General features: G+C 37.1%; 1 protein-coding gene across 1 annotated transcript in view; it reads right to left on the reverse strand.

Annotated features, from left to right (window-relative positions):
• Positions 1–598: 598 nt before the first annotated feature.
• The window catches only part of Cfap95 (cilia and flagella associated protein 95), a 63153-nt gene continuing 50384 nt past the window's right edge, over positions 599–13367 (reverse strand). Inside the window, exon 6 of the mRNA XM_027940123.1 lies at positions 599–787. Coding sequence (XP_027795924.1) covers positions 599–787 — 189 coding nt within the window. The remainder of the gene's footprint in view (positions 788–13367) is intronic.

The following is a 13367-nucleotide window of genomic DNA, read 5'->3' on the forward strand; positions in this document are numbered from 1 at the left end:
AGTAAGTTCCAGTGTTCTATAGCAGAGAAAGGTAAGTACAACAGTTTCTTGTATATTTCAAAATAGCTAAATAGCTATGCCCAACACAAAGAAATGATAAATGTTTGAGGTGACAGAAATGTTAACTACCCTGATTTGATTATGATCTATTATATATTGAAACATCATACTGAAAAAGATAAATAAGTATAATTACTGTGTCAATCAAAATGTTTTTTAAAAAAGGAAAAATCACCAAATAAAATTTAAGCTGGCTTACTTTTTAAAACTTATCCACATATAGGTAATCATAAGCTTGACTATGCTAGTTTTATCCGCTTATTCTAATGAATTTTAAAAGAAATACACAGTACATAAAACAAAATAAATTAAAGTAAAATTGACACAAATACCATCTAGAATTTCATACCCTGAGTGGTATGAATACTAAACTTGGTGAAAAGACAAGGTAACTTATGAAAATAAAGTCAAAAACACTGGTCTAGAATATAAGAATTTGGGTTTAAAGGAATCTAATTCCATTGCGTTTATTAAGACAGGCAATCATCAACTGTTATATCCATTATTCTTTCATTATCCAAAGAACTGATTCAATACATTATTTTAAAAAGGGTACAATAGGACTAACGGTCAATGAGTAGAGTTTTTGTTTTACATCTGAATTTGCATAAATCCCACTCTCATCATGCCAAGTGTGGATGCCAAATCTTTTGGAACCATCTAGGTCTGTGAACTGTGAACGGCATTTTCTGTGGACTATTGAGTAATCATCTTGACAGAGAGGAATCTATGAGAAAAACAGAAATAACATTGAATGTCTAAAAAGAGAAATGACATTGAATGTCTAAAATATGTAAAGACAAATTATCTCCAAAAGTTGATCTTAATATATTATTCTTATAACCAAAAGTAAATTTTTAACAATTAATAAATTTATTCTCTCAACAAATGCCTCCAGCAAATGACTATTGCCTTTATAAGTAGTTCAAAATCAGAAAGAAAAATCCAGTTTATATTTTTTTATAAAAGTAAAAAGGTAAATTGTAATGTAAGTAATTTTTTTCTAAATTCTGAGTACATGGCATAAAAAGCAATTAAAGTTTTATCATCATCCAAATGAAACCAAACATTAAAATTTAACTACCATTCAACACGTTTCATTGTTGTTATTGTTGTTATAACCATTCCAAAGAACATCATCTTGGGTTGCACCTTTAATAATCGCTACCAAGTCAGACTTCCCACAATGGTAAATGCCACAGTCTAGATTCATTCCTATGAGAAATTGACCTCAACATCACCCAGTATAGTGTAAGATGTTTTTCCTTAGGCTACTTCATAAAAGCTTCACTGTAATAAAACAAGACATTATCACTGACCATTTCCAAAGGAAATATTGATTCTTTCGTAGTCCACTGGCATGATGGTGGACGTGGAACATAAAGCCTTTTAACTGATTATCTAATTTCTGCTTTAAATTGGCTCTAATTTTAAAGCACGAGGACAATATTGAAATTAAATTGCCAAAGCTATAAAACAATGAATAACACCAAAGTAGTTCCAATCTTAGATTGGTTTTCTTGAAAATTGAAAATTTTAACCATATGTTCCACCATAATAGTGTCCATTTATCAATTGAGTGTGTATAATGGGCTGGACACAGTACTTGAGTGCTTTTATCTTTCAGTCCCTCATTGGGATCTGAAGTAAGAATTACTACTCCTATTTCATACATAAGACAAATTGCTTAAGATCTCAAAAGGAGAGACTTTAAAGAAAGCCAATAATAGGAAACTAAACCAGGACTACAAACTAGGTGTGACTGACGGAAAGACCCAATGTCCCACTAGAAACCTTTAATAATTAAGAGATGAAAAAAATATATATACTATATTTTTTATATATACAGCTACATAACATCCATGTCATTATTTTACATATTTTGGACTTCAGCTTTTGCCAATGGGCTATTTCTTTGCTTTTGTTTTTATTTGCTGTTGCCATTGTTGTTGGTGGTTGTGGCTATCGTGGTTGATTGAATGGTTAGTGGGTTAGGTAGAGGTACTTTCCATGAGATCTGAGCAACAATGTCTCAAACTGTACCATCAGAAGGAGATGGGACCTTCTAGTTCCCATCCCAATTGTGGTCAAACTCAAGAGAATTTCAAGTGCAAAATTAATGTGTTTCTTTAGCATCTCATTGGTAGACAGTAGGGTTTGCTTTTGTGAGATTAGCAACAAGATGAAATGCTATATTTCAGGAAAATGATTCTAATAGTAGAAGTACTAAAGACTAGAAATGGAAAGGACTGGATTAAAAACCGTGCTGAGAATTGGATCTCAATAACTCACATCATCAGTTGATGGACCGATAAACAAATGGGGTCTAAGCATACATTGAAATGATTGAAAAATGAAAATGTTTGGAAATTGTGGTGATCATTATACAACCATGTCATATACTAAAAAACTGTAAGTTGTACACTTAAGAGGGGGAATTTTGTGGTATGTGGGATTATATCTCAATAAAGCTGGTATTTAAAAAAAAGAATAAGTGCATTGAGGGTAGTGATTCTGAAGTTGGAAAAACTAGTTAAGAAAGAGTTGCCTGTTCATACAGATGACATTGAGTGCCTCCCCTTATCAGTGATGTATTAGTAAAGCAATTCTAAAAACAAAGCAAACAAAAAAGTCAAACCCATGAAACAGGGAGTCATTTGAAAATTATTCATATATTTTCCCCTTTCTATGTATCTCATTTGCCCAAAAGGAGGTTAAATTTTTTTTCAGAAATATGCCCACCAAAGAAGACATTTGGTATTTGTTTTTTAGGGATTGGCTAGCTTCACTAAGCATAATCTGCTCTAGTGCCATCCATTTCCCTGCAAATTCTATGATTTTGTCATTTTTTAGTGCTGCGTAATACTCCATGGTGTATAAATGCCACATTTTTTTTATCCATTCATCTATTGAAGGGCATCTGGGTTGGTTCCACAGTCTAGCAATTGTGAATTGTGCTGCTATGAACATCGATGTAGCAGTATCCCTATAGTATGCTCTTTTAAGATCTTCAGGGAGGTGGGATGGAAAGGGAGAGAAAAGGGAAATTGCATGGTAATGGAGGGAGACCCTCATTGTTATACAAAATTACATATAAGAGGTTGTGAGGGGAATGGGAAAATAAACAAGGAGAGATATGAATTACAGTGGATGGGGTAGAGAGAGAAGATGGGAGGGAGGGAGGGGGGATGGTAGAGGATAGGAAAGGTAGCAGAATACAACAGTTACTAATAGGGCATTATGTAAAAATGTGGATGTGTAACCGATGTGATTCTGCAATCTGTATTTGGGGTAAAATTGGGAGTTCATAACCAACTTGAATCTAATGTATGAAATATGATATGTCAAGAGCTTTATAATGTTTTGAACAACCAATAAAAAAAAATATATGAAGGGACAAAAAAAAAAAAAAGAAATATGCCCACCAAAGAGTAAAGTAATGTCAGCTTCTAATATGAAAAATAGGATATTTTTTTGGTACAGTAAGCCTTGTAATCCAATGGACAGTTTTGAGTACTTCAGAATGTCAATGATCAGATGTCAAATCGTGGAGTTCTCCAAATGTGTAGGGAAAATATCCTTTGCTCTGATGGCTTAGAGAAGAGTTAAGAGGACTATAGGGAAGTATCTATCTACCTGGGGAATTGCAGAGAGGAAAAAAATTAAGAAAACCAGAAAGGGTCCATTGCCAACTTTCCCATCCCTGGACTTTAAACCAAAGTCCCTTTGTCCTGGGCAGAAAGAATTGCATTAGATAAATAATGAGAATAATGGCAAAAAGACATAGGGGGCCATCAGGCCACATCCTTGTGGAAAACTCTGATAACAGATCACCTTTCAAACTGTCCTTTCAATTGCCTGCCATGACCAAGCAGAAGGACCCTCTAAAAGTCATCTATCCTGAACCATCATTGATATCCTGTTTCATAAACAAGATCTGAAAGTAGCTGCTAGTCTGTAGAAAGGGGTGCAAATGGGGCTACAGAGTTGAACATTGAAACTGGGGCTGGATGGGGGCCACAGGAGGCTGAGTCTTCCTGAATACACCTTCTTGGCTCTAAACAAGGCCACAGAGAAAGAGAAAAAACTGCCAATTACAATGTGCACATGTTAGCCATTAATGCCAGCAAGGAAAAAAACACCAGGTAGAGCACAGCAACCCCCAGAGACACCCAGAAGAGGCAAAGAACAGTACAGGTAAACTCACCCTTCCTCTGTTATCAGGATGCTATGTCACATCCCCCTCTTCAAAAGCTGAATATCCTCTTAGGGAGAGTTTCCCTTACTATTGCTGCAAACCACCCCACACATAGTATAAAACAAAAGCCATCTTATTATGTCTTGAGATTTGGGGGGTCAGGTACTTGGGCAAGGTATGGCAAGTCAGAGTTTCTGCTCCACAACATCTAAAGGGATCAGCTGTGAAGACTTGAAAGTTGGGGCAAATTGAGGGCTAGGTGCTGGAAACATCTCCTATTCCAACTGGTAGTTGATGTTGGCTGTCCACTGGGATCTTGGCTGGGCTGTGGGATGGAACAACCATATATATGTCCTTGCTTGATTTTCCTTACAACATGGCAACTAAGTTCTGAGAATAAGCACCACAAAGTGAACCAGGAGGAAGGTGCACTTATTAGCCAGCTCCCAAATCCACAGAGCATCACTTCCAGGGCAGGTAATATAGACTCTGCCTCTCAGGGAAAAGAGCATCAAAATTACATTGTAAGATCAAATGGGATGGGAACACAAGTAGCAGCCATTTTTGAAAAACACACTTTTTTTCTTCATTTCAGAGAGAAAAGTAGGATATATCAACACCCCTAGGTTTGATTATTTTCTGGGAAGACTCACAGTTGTGTATATATGCAATTGTACTCATGGCTATGCTTTATTACAACAAAAGGATACAAAGAAAAATCAGCAAAGAGAAAAGGTACATGGACAGAAGTCCAGTGGAAGCCAGGTGCAAACCTCCAAGAACACCTTCCCAGTGGAGTCTCAGGCAAATATAATTCTCCCAACACTGAATTGTAAAATGCTCTCTACTAGGGAAGCTCATTAGAAACTCAGTGCCCAACGTTTTTATTCAGGATTGGTCACACAGACATCCTCAGCCTTCCAAAATTTCAGACTCCCAGAAGTAAAACATGTTTGGCTAAACCATATTGTTTGCACGAATGGATCATACTCAGTGAACCATTCTACTCATGGAATTTTTATCCTGAAAGCCAAGTTTCTACATGTCAGACAAGCCTTGCAATCAGGCTTTTTTAAAGGACAATAATCTCAGCTCTGCTGTGTTATCTCTTTACTGCACACAGGAGATGAGAAGTGAGAATATTTTTTAAAAGAAATTAAACACTTCCACTGAGAAAGGTTTACTGTGGAACCAAAGGAAGCATTACTTGGTGGAAAGAATTAAGTGTTTTCCTACTGCAGGTGGGTTGGGAAGAAGGCTAATTACATACTTCCTCTACATACATGAGTCGACAGAAGCAGGAAGTTGTTCAATGCCTTAATTTAATAGTTAAATCTTAGCTGTTCTGGGGGGAAAAAGACTCAGGATATAATGGAGTGGGGGAAAGTATTTAGAAATTGTGTACAGAGACAGCTTTGTAAAATACTACACATTGGTGGCTGGCCCACTATTTGGTGCTACTCAGTTTTGGATTTCTGTCACAGTTTACTCAAAGTCAGGCAGGCATTTGCAAGCTTTTTCTGAACCCTTCAGATAGGAGATAGTAAATACAAGAATTTGCCCAAGGTGGGCAATGGGTCGGAATTAGCACTCAAAGGTTTATGCAGAACCAGAGTGAAAGGCACATTTCACAGGAAGAACTTAGAGTACTTAGGTGACTAACTGGTGATGAAGAGCCAAAGATGATTCACAACTTCAAATCTGGCCGGCTGGGTGAGTTATCGTGTTACTAAAAAGAAGAAAGAGAGACTTGGGGCGGGGTGGGGGGGGGGTGCCAGAGGACTTGTTTCAGAGGGGGAGATGATGAGTCACATTTTAGACTTTTTTGAGATGACATCAGTACAAAATGTTTATTTGGAAGGTGGTGGTATGGGACAGATGGCCCAGGCCTGGAGAGAAGTCAGTGCCCCATGCCCAGCAGTAAACATTGGCAGGGAAAAAATAGAAAGAACATTATTGGTACTATGCATTATATTTGCATGTGGATTACATAATTGTACTCTATCAATTTTCCTAAGGTTGAATAATGTACCAGAGCTATGTGTCCTTGTTCTTAAGAAATCCACATTGGTATTTAGAGTAAAGGAGCATAAATATCTAGTCTTCTCTCACAGGAGAAACTGCTTAATATAGGAGCTCCTTGTGTAATTCTTGCAACATTCTTGTAAATTTAAAATTATATAACAATAAAAAGTTGTAACCCGAAAATGATGGTTGATGCAGCGCCCTGGGAGTTGCTGAATTCCCTGAAATTATATAAAGTGAAAGCAGCATGGTTCTGGAGCCCAAATATTGGGGATGCCCAGAGGTGGGGCCATAAAGAAGCCATGAAGGACAGAGAACGAAATGTAAGGAGCATGTGCAATGTTGTAGGTCCTGCAGCAGCAGGAAGGTTGAAGAATGCAGCTGTAGCCAATAATGTTAACTTCCAAGGAAACATGACAGCGAGCAAGACCCGACCAAATGCAACAGTATAAATCCATCTCTAGTTGCCTTTGAGTGTGCTGCTTCAGAAGAGGGTTGGGAGTTCAATAAAACAAGCCGATACAAGGCAGAAAAGAAAGTGCCAGAGAAAGGAACACTGAGGGAGAAACAGGCCCTGCAGAAACAGGAATGGCTGACATTGCAGCCAGAGAATCACTGCAGGAGAAAGAGAGCTTTCAGAAAACCAGTTAATAAAACTTTCTTCCTTTTCTCTTCCTTCTTTTTCTTTAATAGATCATGGCAAGACAGATTAGTGAGTAGGTTTCCCAATTGCCTTTTCCTCATTATGAAGGACCAGTTTAACCCTTTTCCCCACTCCAATCTGTAAAATATATCAATGTGTCTTTAAGGCCCACATCACCTCCACCCCCACTGCTGTATTCTTATTCTCAGCACCATTATCTCCTGCATTTTTTTTTTCCTCAGAATTAACTGACACTGAGTTTCTTAGTCAATGTATCCTCAGTCCTCACCCAGTCTTTTTTTTTTTTAAGAGAGAGAGAGAGAGAGAGAGAGAGAGAGAGAGAGAGAGAATTGTTTAATATTTATTTTTTAGTTTTTGGCGGACACAACATGTTTGTTTTTTATACGTGGTGCTGAGGATCGAACCTGCGCCAAACTCATAGCCAGGCGAGCGCACTACCGCTTGAGCCACATCCCCAGCCCCCTCACCCAGTCTTTCAGTAGGCAGTTCCCTGGTTACATTTATTATTTGATTTCATCCTCTTTCATTAGGACTTTTTTACTTTGGGTAGTTTTGTTTTTTCAAGGTCATTTTCCATTTTAGACCTGCCTTCTGGAACATCAGTAACTCTGCGTAATTTTTATTATAAGACAATTTGAAAGCATAGTCTCAATTCTTTCATCTAGCTCATCCATAAAAATGCATAATGGGTTGTTTCCTGGCCAAATCAGTCACTGCGAACTAACCTTGTGTCTGCTATTAAAGATAGCTATTAGCCACCTGGCCATAGTACAGCAAAGACCATCCTTCCCTAGTACAGCTAGAAGTAAAATCATTTGAGGTACTTCATTTACTCTTAAATGGCATCTGAAGCAGTACACTTATTTATGTGAATGTCACATTGGATAAAATGAAAGTGGATGTAAAAATAGTTTACTGTGTTATTTTCCTTCATTATTTTCAGTATACCTCATGTATGAAGATTTTCCCACTTATAGGCAGTTGACTGAAGCCCTGTCTTCCCCTAATAATTTTCTACTAAGCACACATGTAAAATGGTGTGGAAGGAAAAGAATGATTCTCTTATGGCCACATCTATCTTCATCTACCTGGGGAGCATCAGGGGACAGATCTCCATACTCATTTCCTTCACTAAACTTCAAGTGATTTTATTCTTATTGGATATTTTTTCTCCCAATGATTATATTACAAATATAAGAATAATTGCCAAATGTAGCAAAAATAAATATGGAACTAATGGGATATATATTTTTGTTATGTATTTACTATACTTCTTCTTACTTGATAAAATTTACCATGAAAAGAATTTGTAACAATTACAGGTATTCACCAATAGGAAAATAGTCATGGAAAGTACAAAGAAATTTAGTCTGTGGGTATAAATATAAGTATGTATATCATAGATAAATCTTGTCAACATAATAAGGTTTCATATGAACGAAATTGCCACAAAATAAGATGACTTTAAAAGATTAATATCACACAATTTTAGTTATGGCCAGCTCAAAAACTAAGCAAAGTGCTATCAAACATTAGATACTAATATATTTTTCTTTCTAAAGCACAAAATTTGACTAGTCCTATCATTTCAACCATATAAAATACAAATATCACTTTTTAATATATATTTTTTATAGTTATAGGTGAACACAATACCTTTATTTTATTTATTTATGTGATGCTGAGGATCGAACCCAGTATCTCACATGTACAAGTCAAGTACTCCACCACTAAGCCACAACCTCAGCCCCAAATATCATTTTTCTTATTCTTCAATTTATATTAAGACATTTGCCTCTGCCACTGATTTATATTTCTAATGGGTTATATATAAATCTGAAACCTAGCTTTCTTGATTTTAAAAACTTTTTTCTCTTTACAAAAGTCAAATATGTTCACTGTAGAAATTAAGCGTAATCAAAAAGAGAAGAAAAGAAATCTCTCATGATCCCAAATTCTTTGAAGTAGAAATGAGCTGTATGACCTAACTAAACAAAAAGCAGAGCTTGATTATTTAACTTCAGAAGGTGATGTCAGACAAAGGTAACTGGGCATGGTGGTGCTCATCTATAATCCCAGCTATTCAGCAGGCTGAGGCAAGTTCAAGTCCAATGCAGGCAATTTAGTAAGATCCTGTCTCAAAAAGTAAAAATCTGAAAGAGAGCTGGGGATGTAGTTCAGTGGCACAGTGTCTGCCTAGTACATGGGAGGTCCTGAACTGGATCGCTGGTACTGGGGAAAATAAGGGGGAGGGGAATAAAATAAAAAGTAAAGTTTCAGGAGAAACAGTATATTTCTACTGAAAAGACACAACACTAAAAAATACAACCTGAGAAGTGATACTCTACAATTTCAGTGCTGTTGGTGATACATGAGATGAATAGGGAGTTAAAAATATTTATTTGCTAATTTTCAAGCAGCCTCCAATTAAATGTCTGGCAAGGACTTTAATCAAGAAGATTACTTGGTCATAAAATAAATAGCAGTTTCAATGGAACAGAATCAATGAGATAGAGTCAAATCAAAGACTAGAATTTGAGAGTAAAAGGGCTTGTAAAGATCATTCTGTCCTGAGAAACAGAAACAATGGGAGAGACAGATGTTAAGGAACTAGCTCACTGGATTACATGAGTGTGATGGCTGGCAAATCTTAAATCCTTGGGGCAGGTAGGCAGGCTAAAATTAGGCAGGATTTTTATGCTACAGTCTTGAGGCTGAATTTCTTCTTCCCCATGAAGCCTCAATGTTTTGCTCTTAAGGTTATCAACTGATTAGATGAAGCCTACCCACATTATTGAGGATAATCTCCTTTACTTAAAATCACCTGATTATAAATATTAGTCATTTTACAAAATAGCTTCATAGCAACATTTAGGCTAGTATTTGACTAAACAAGTGGGCATCATAGCCTAACCAGGTTGACATAGAAAATTAATCATCATGGCTGTCCAACCCACTAATCTTCCGCTCAGACCACCAAGGCCTACAGCATTGGGTTATGCAATTGAGTCTAGTTTGTACAAGGGTGGATGAAAGCCTGCCATCTGGAGTCAGGCTCAAGTTCACTTTGGACACATCTGCTATGCATGACTACTCTTTATTGAATAGGTTCTCTAATACATAATTGTAACAGGGATGGTTTCCCAGGGTAACTGTGAGGGTTAATTGAGCAGGTAAGAAAACCAGGCCAGTGCCTGAAGCATAGTAGACATTCAACAAATGCTATTCCATTTCTCTTTTCTCCCTTCTTTCTTCTATCCTTTCCTTCATTTCCTCTTCCTTTGTGTTTTCCACCAGCATTGTACACAGGAAGGCAAGTCCTATTGTATCCCAATCAAAAGGGGAAGTTATAGAAGCCCTGTAGAGCTACATGAACAACTACCAGCAGATCCTGAGGTTGCAGCTGTGGCCTAGAAATGTGGTCCTTGGTACTGGCAGAATGACATGAGACTCAGATTCAGAATCATTTGCCTATCGAGCTACAAAAAATATGCCTACACATACCTACAAGATCAGCACACATATGTATAACACACATTGAGGTCTCTTGGGCAGAATACTTAGGTTCAGGAAGATCACCATCTCTTTCTGGATCCAAGTAAAAAAGGAAACAAGCATTATGTTAAAAAACAAACTCTGACATGAATAATAAGATGGGAGGCACAACTGCATGACCTCTTTCTTCTCCAATTCCACCCCCATCACTACCTCATTAACAGATTCCAAAAATCTCATTCCTTTCATTCAATATAAAAAAGATAAATAAGCATACTAAGTAATTGGCAATTATTCTTTTGTTAGCAGATAATGAGTCAGAACTTAATAGGAAAAAAGGGGAAAATTAAATAGTGAATATGTTCAGATGCTGTTCAAATAAAAGTAGAACTGAAATAAAAGCAATGAAGACACATTATGGAGCCTAGAACATTATCTACTCAAATGTCAGCCTTAATTTCCAAGGTACAAGTTTAGCTGAACCACATTTATCCCAGATTGCAAAGTTTATACATGATTATTTTATGTGAACAAATTTATATCACACAACTTCCCATTCTATTATTTTTAAAACAGCTGAAAAAGGAAAATAACAGGCCTGTCTATACTGAAATGAAACCAGGGAAAACCAGAGGGACCAAGAATAAAGATACAATTTAAAGGTCTTAGAAAGAACTGGGCATTGACAGCTAATTTATTTCAGAGAAGTGATGCTTCCTATAGAGCTCTACCCTGTTCCAAATTCATTTTTTGTCTCAGTTCTTCTTGTTTTTCTGTGAGTCATACCTGATTTCTTTTAAAGGCCCCAGGTAGGCATCCTTTTTTAAGAAGCAAAAAAAAAAGCCATTCCATTATTCGGGAAGTTCCTTTGCTGTGAATGAGGCTAATTAATAAAGGGCTCCATAGTGGTGCTGCCCCCATGCCCACCTCTGTCTGTAGCCAAGAAGCACTGAGGTCTAGATGATATGAAAAATATTTACCATCCAGTCTGACTGAGCAAGTCCTGAGGTTCCTGGGCATCCAGGTACTGACCTGGCTTCTTGGAGGTCCAGCCTAGGCCCAGGTAGACATCACACAGGAAGCACAGTGCCTAGGGCCCATGAAGCTTCTAGGGGCCCATAAAGTTTTTTAATGGCTTTTAAAAATCAGAATTTAAAAAAGATATAACAATGGGAATGCACTTAATACCACTGGATTATACAAGAAAAGGGGGTTGAAATGGTAAATTTTGTTAATGTATATTTTACCACAATCTAAAAATGCAGGTGCCATTTTAAAAAACAAACTCTACCAAATGATCATTAAACTAGAAAATCATGCTGATTATATAATATCCACAAACATCTCAGGGCCAAAAACCAATGGCAGTGTGTACTGAAGTTCTCTGAAGGAGTTCTTCTATATTAAAGATCCTGCAGGGGGTCTGGGGTTGTGGCTCAGCAGTAGAGCACTCACCTTGCACATGCAAGACCCAGGGTTTGATCCTTAGCACCACATAAAAATAAATAAGTGAAATTTAAAAAAAAAAAGATCCTGCAGGCTGACCTGGGTTGATTAGAACACACTGTAATTGTGGAAAGATGAAATGTTTCAGCTCAAGAACCAAAATGATCTTCCAGCCTCTGTTTCTGAACTAACTTCCTAATAATCACTAGGTAAAACTCTTGGACCACATCACTAAGCTTAGCAACTCCTAGCCTCCAGCAACCCTATAGCTAAGAAGGCCGTAAGATGTCAGCTGAAACCTATATAAGAAATGCCCTGCTCTGCTCCAGCCCCCTACCTGAAGCCCCCACCCATGTAATGGCAAACATGTCAATTTATGACTTTTTTTTGTTCATGTAACCTTCTCCATTACAAAACATATTATGTATGGTAACATGTATTCATGTTCCCAGGCCCCGGTCCCTCATATTTGGCCCTGAATAAACTTACTTCCTAAGGAGCAAGAGCTGTGTTTTGCATTGATAATAGCTATTACATAGAAATTTTTGCCTAAAATAAGATATAAAAGTCAAAAAGTACTTCCCAGGAAAAAGTGAGTGTTAAGTACTTTAGTTTTATGCAAAAATACTCAGTGGTACACCTGTAATCCCAGTGGCTCAGGAGGCTGAGGCAGGAGGATAACAAATTAAAAGACAGCCTCAGCAATTTAGGAAGGCCTAAGCAATTTAGCAAAACCCTATCTAAAAATAAAAAAAAAAATAAGAATTAAAAGACTGGGGAATGTGGCTCAGTGGTTAAGTGCCCCGAGGCTCACAACCCTGGTACCAAAAAAAAAAAAAAAAAAAAAAAATCTCACAATACAAATAGGCAAGGATTCAAGCAGTGTTTAAAAAAGGGGGGGGGCGTTCTCTGCAAAAATGCTAATGAGAAATAGAGCCTAAAATATATATTTCTTTAATAAGCTTTAAATGTCCCCCCCAAGGGAAAAAAATCCAAGTGAATTATATTTGTCTTTATTCCAACTCAATCAAAAATATATTTTTCTATTTATCTATTTTAATGGAGGGAGGCGCCTATGAAAATAAAGTGTTTCAGGCCAAGGAAAATCATCATGCACTGCTGAGTGCAGAGATTCCAAGGTAGGTCTGGGCCAGCAGGGTCCTGGAGGATTTCAAATCACAGATAATTTCCAATCAGCACAGAAATACAGTATTTTAACAATGCTATGTGCATCCCAGTGCACAGAGACCCAGGGGTAGGGCAGGCCAATCCTGCTTTTGTTATAAATAACTCTAAAACAGAACAGCTTCTTTTCTTTACTATAAGACAGTGCATGCAGTGCTGAGGTCCATTTGGAATGCAGGCTAACTTTTAAAACATAATTATTGAAAACTTCCTCAGCTTTCTACTTATAAATTAACTAGATTATACAACAATTTCTGGTTTGGAAATACCCATACACCTAGAAAGACAATTCAA

This window comes from Marmota flaviventris, chromosome 13 (genome assembly GCF_047511675.1).
Source record: "Marmota flaviventris isolate mMarFla1 chromosome 13, mMarFla1.hap1, whole genome shotgun sequence".
Classification (NCBI taxonomy): Eukaryota; Metazoa; Chordata; class Mammalia; order Rodentia; family Sciuridae; genus Marmota; species Marmota flaviventris.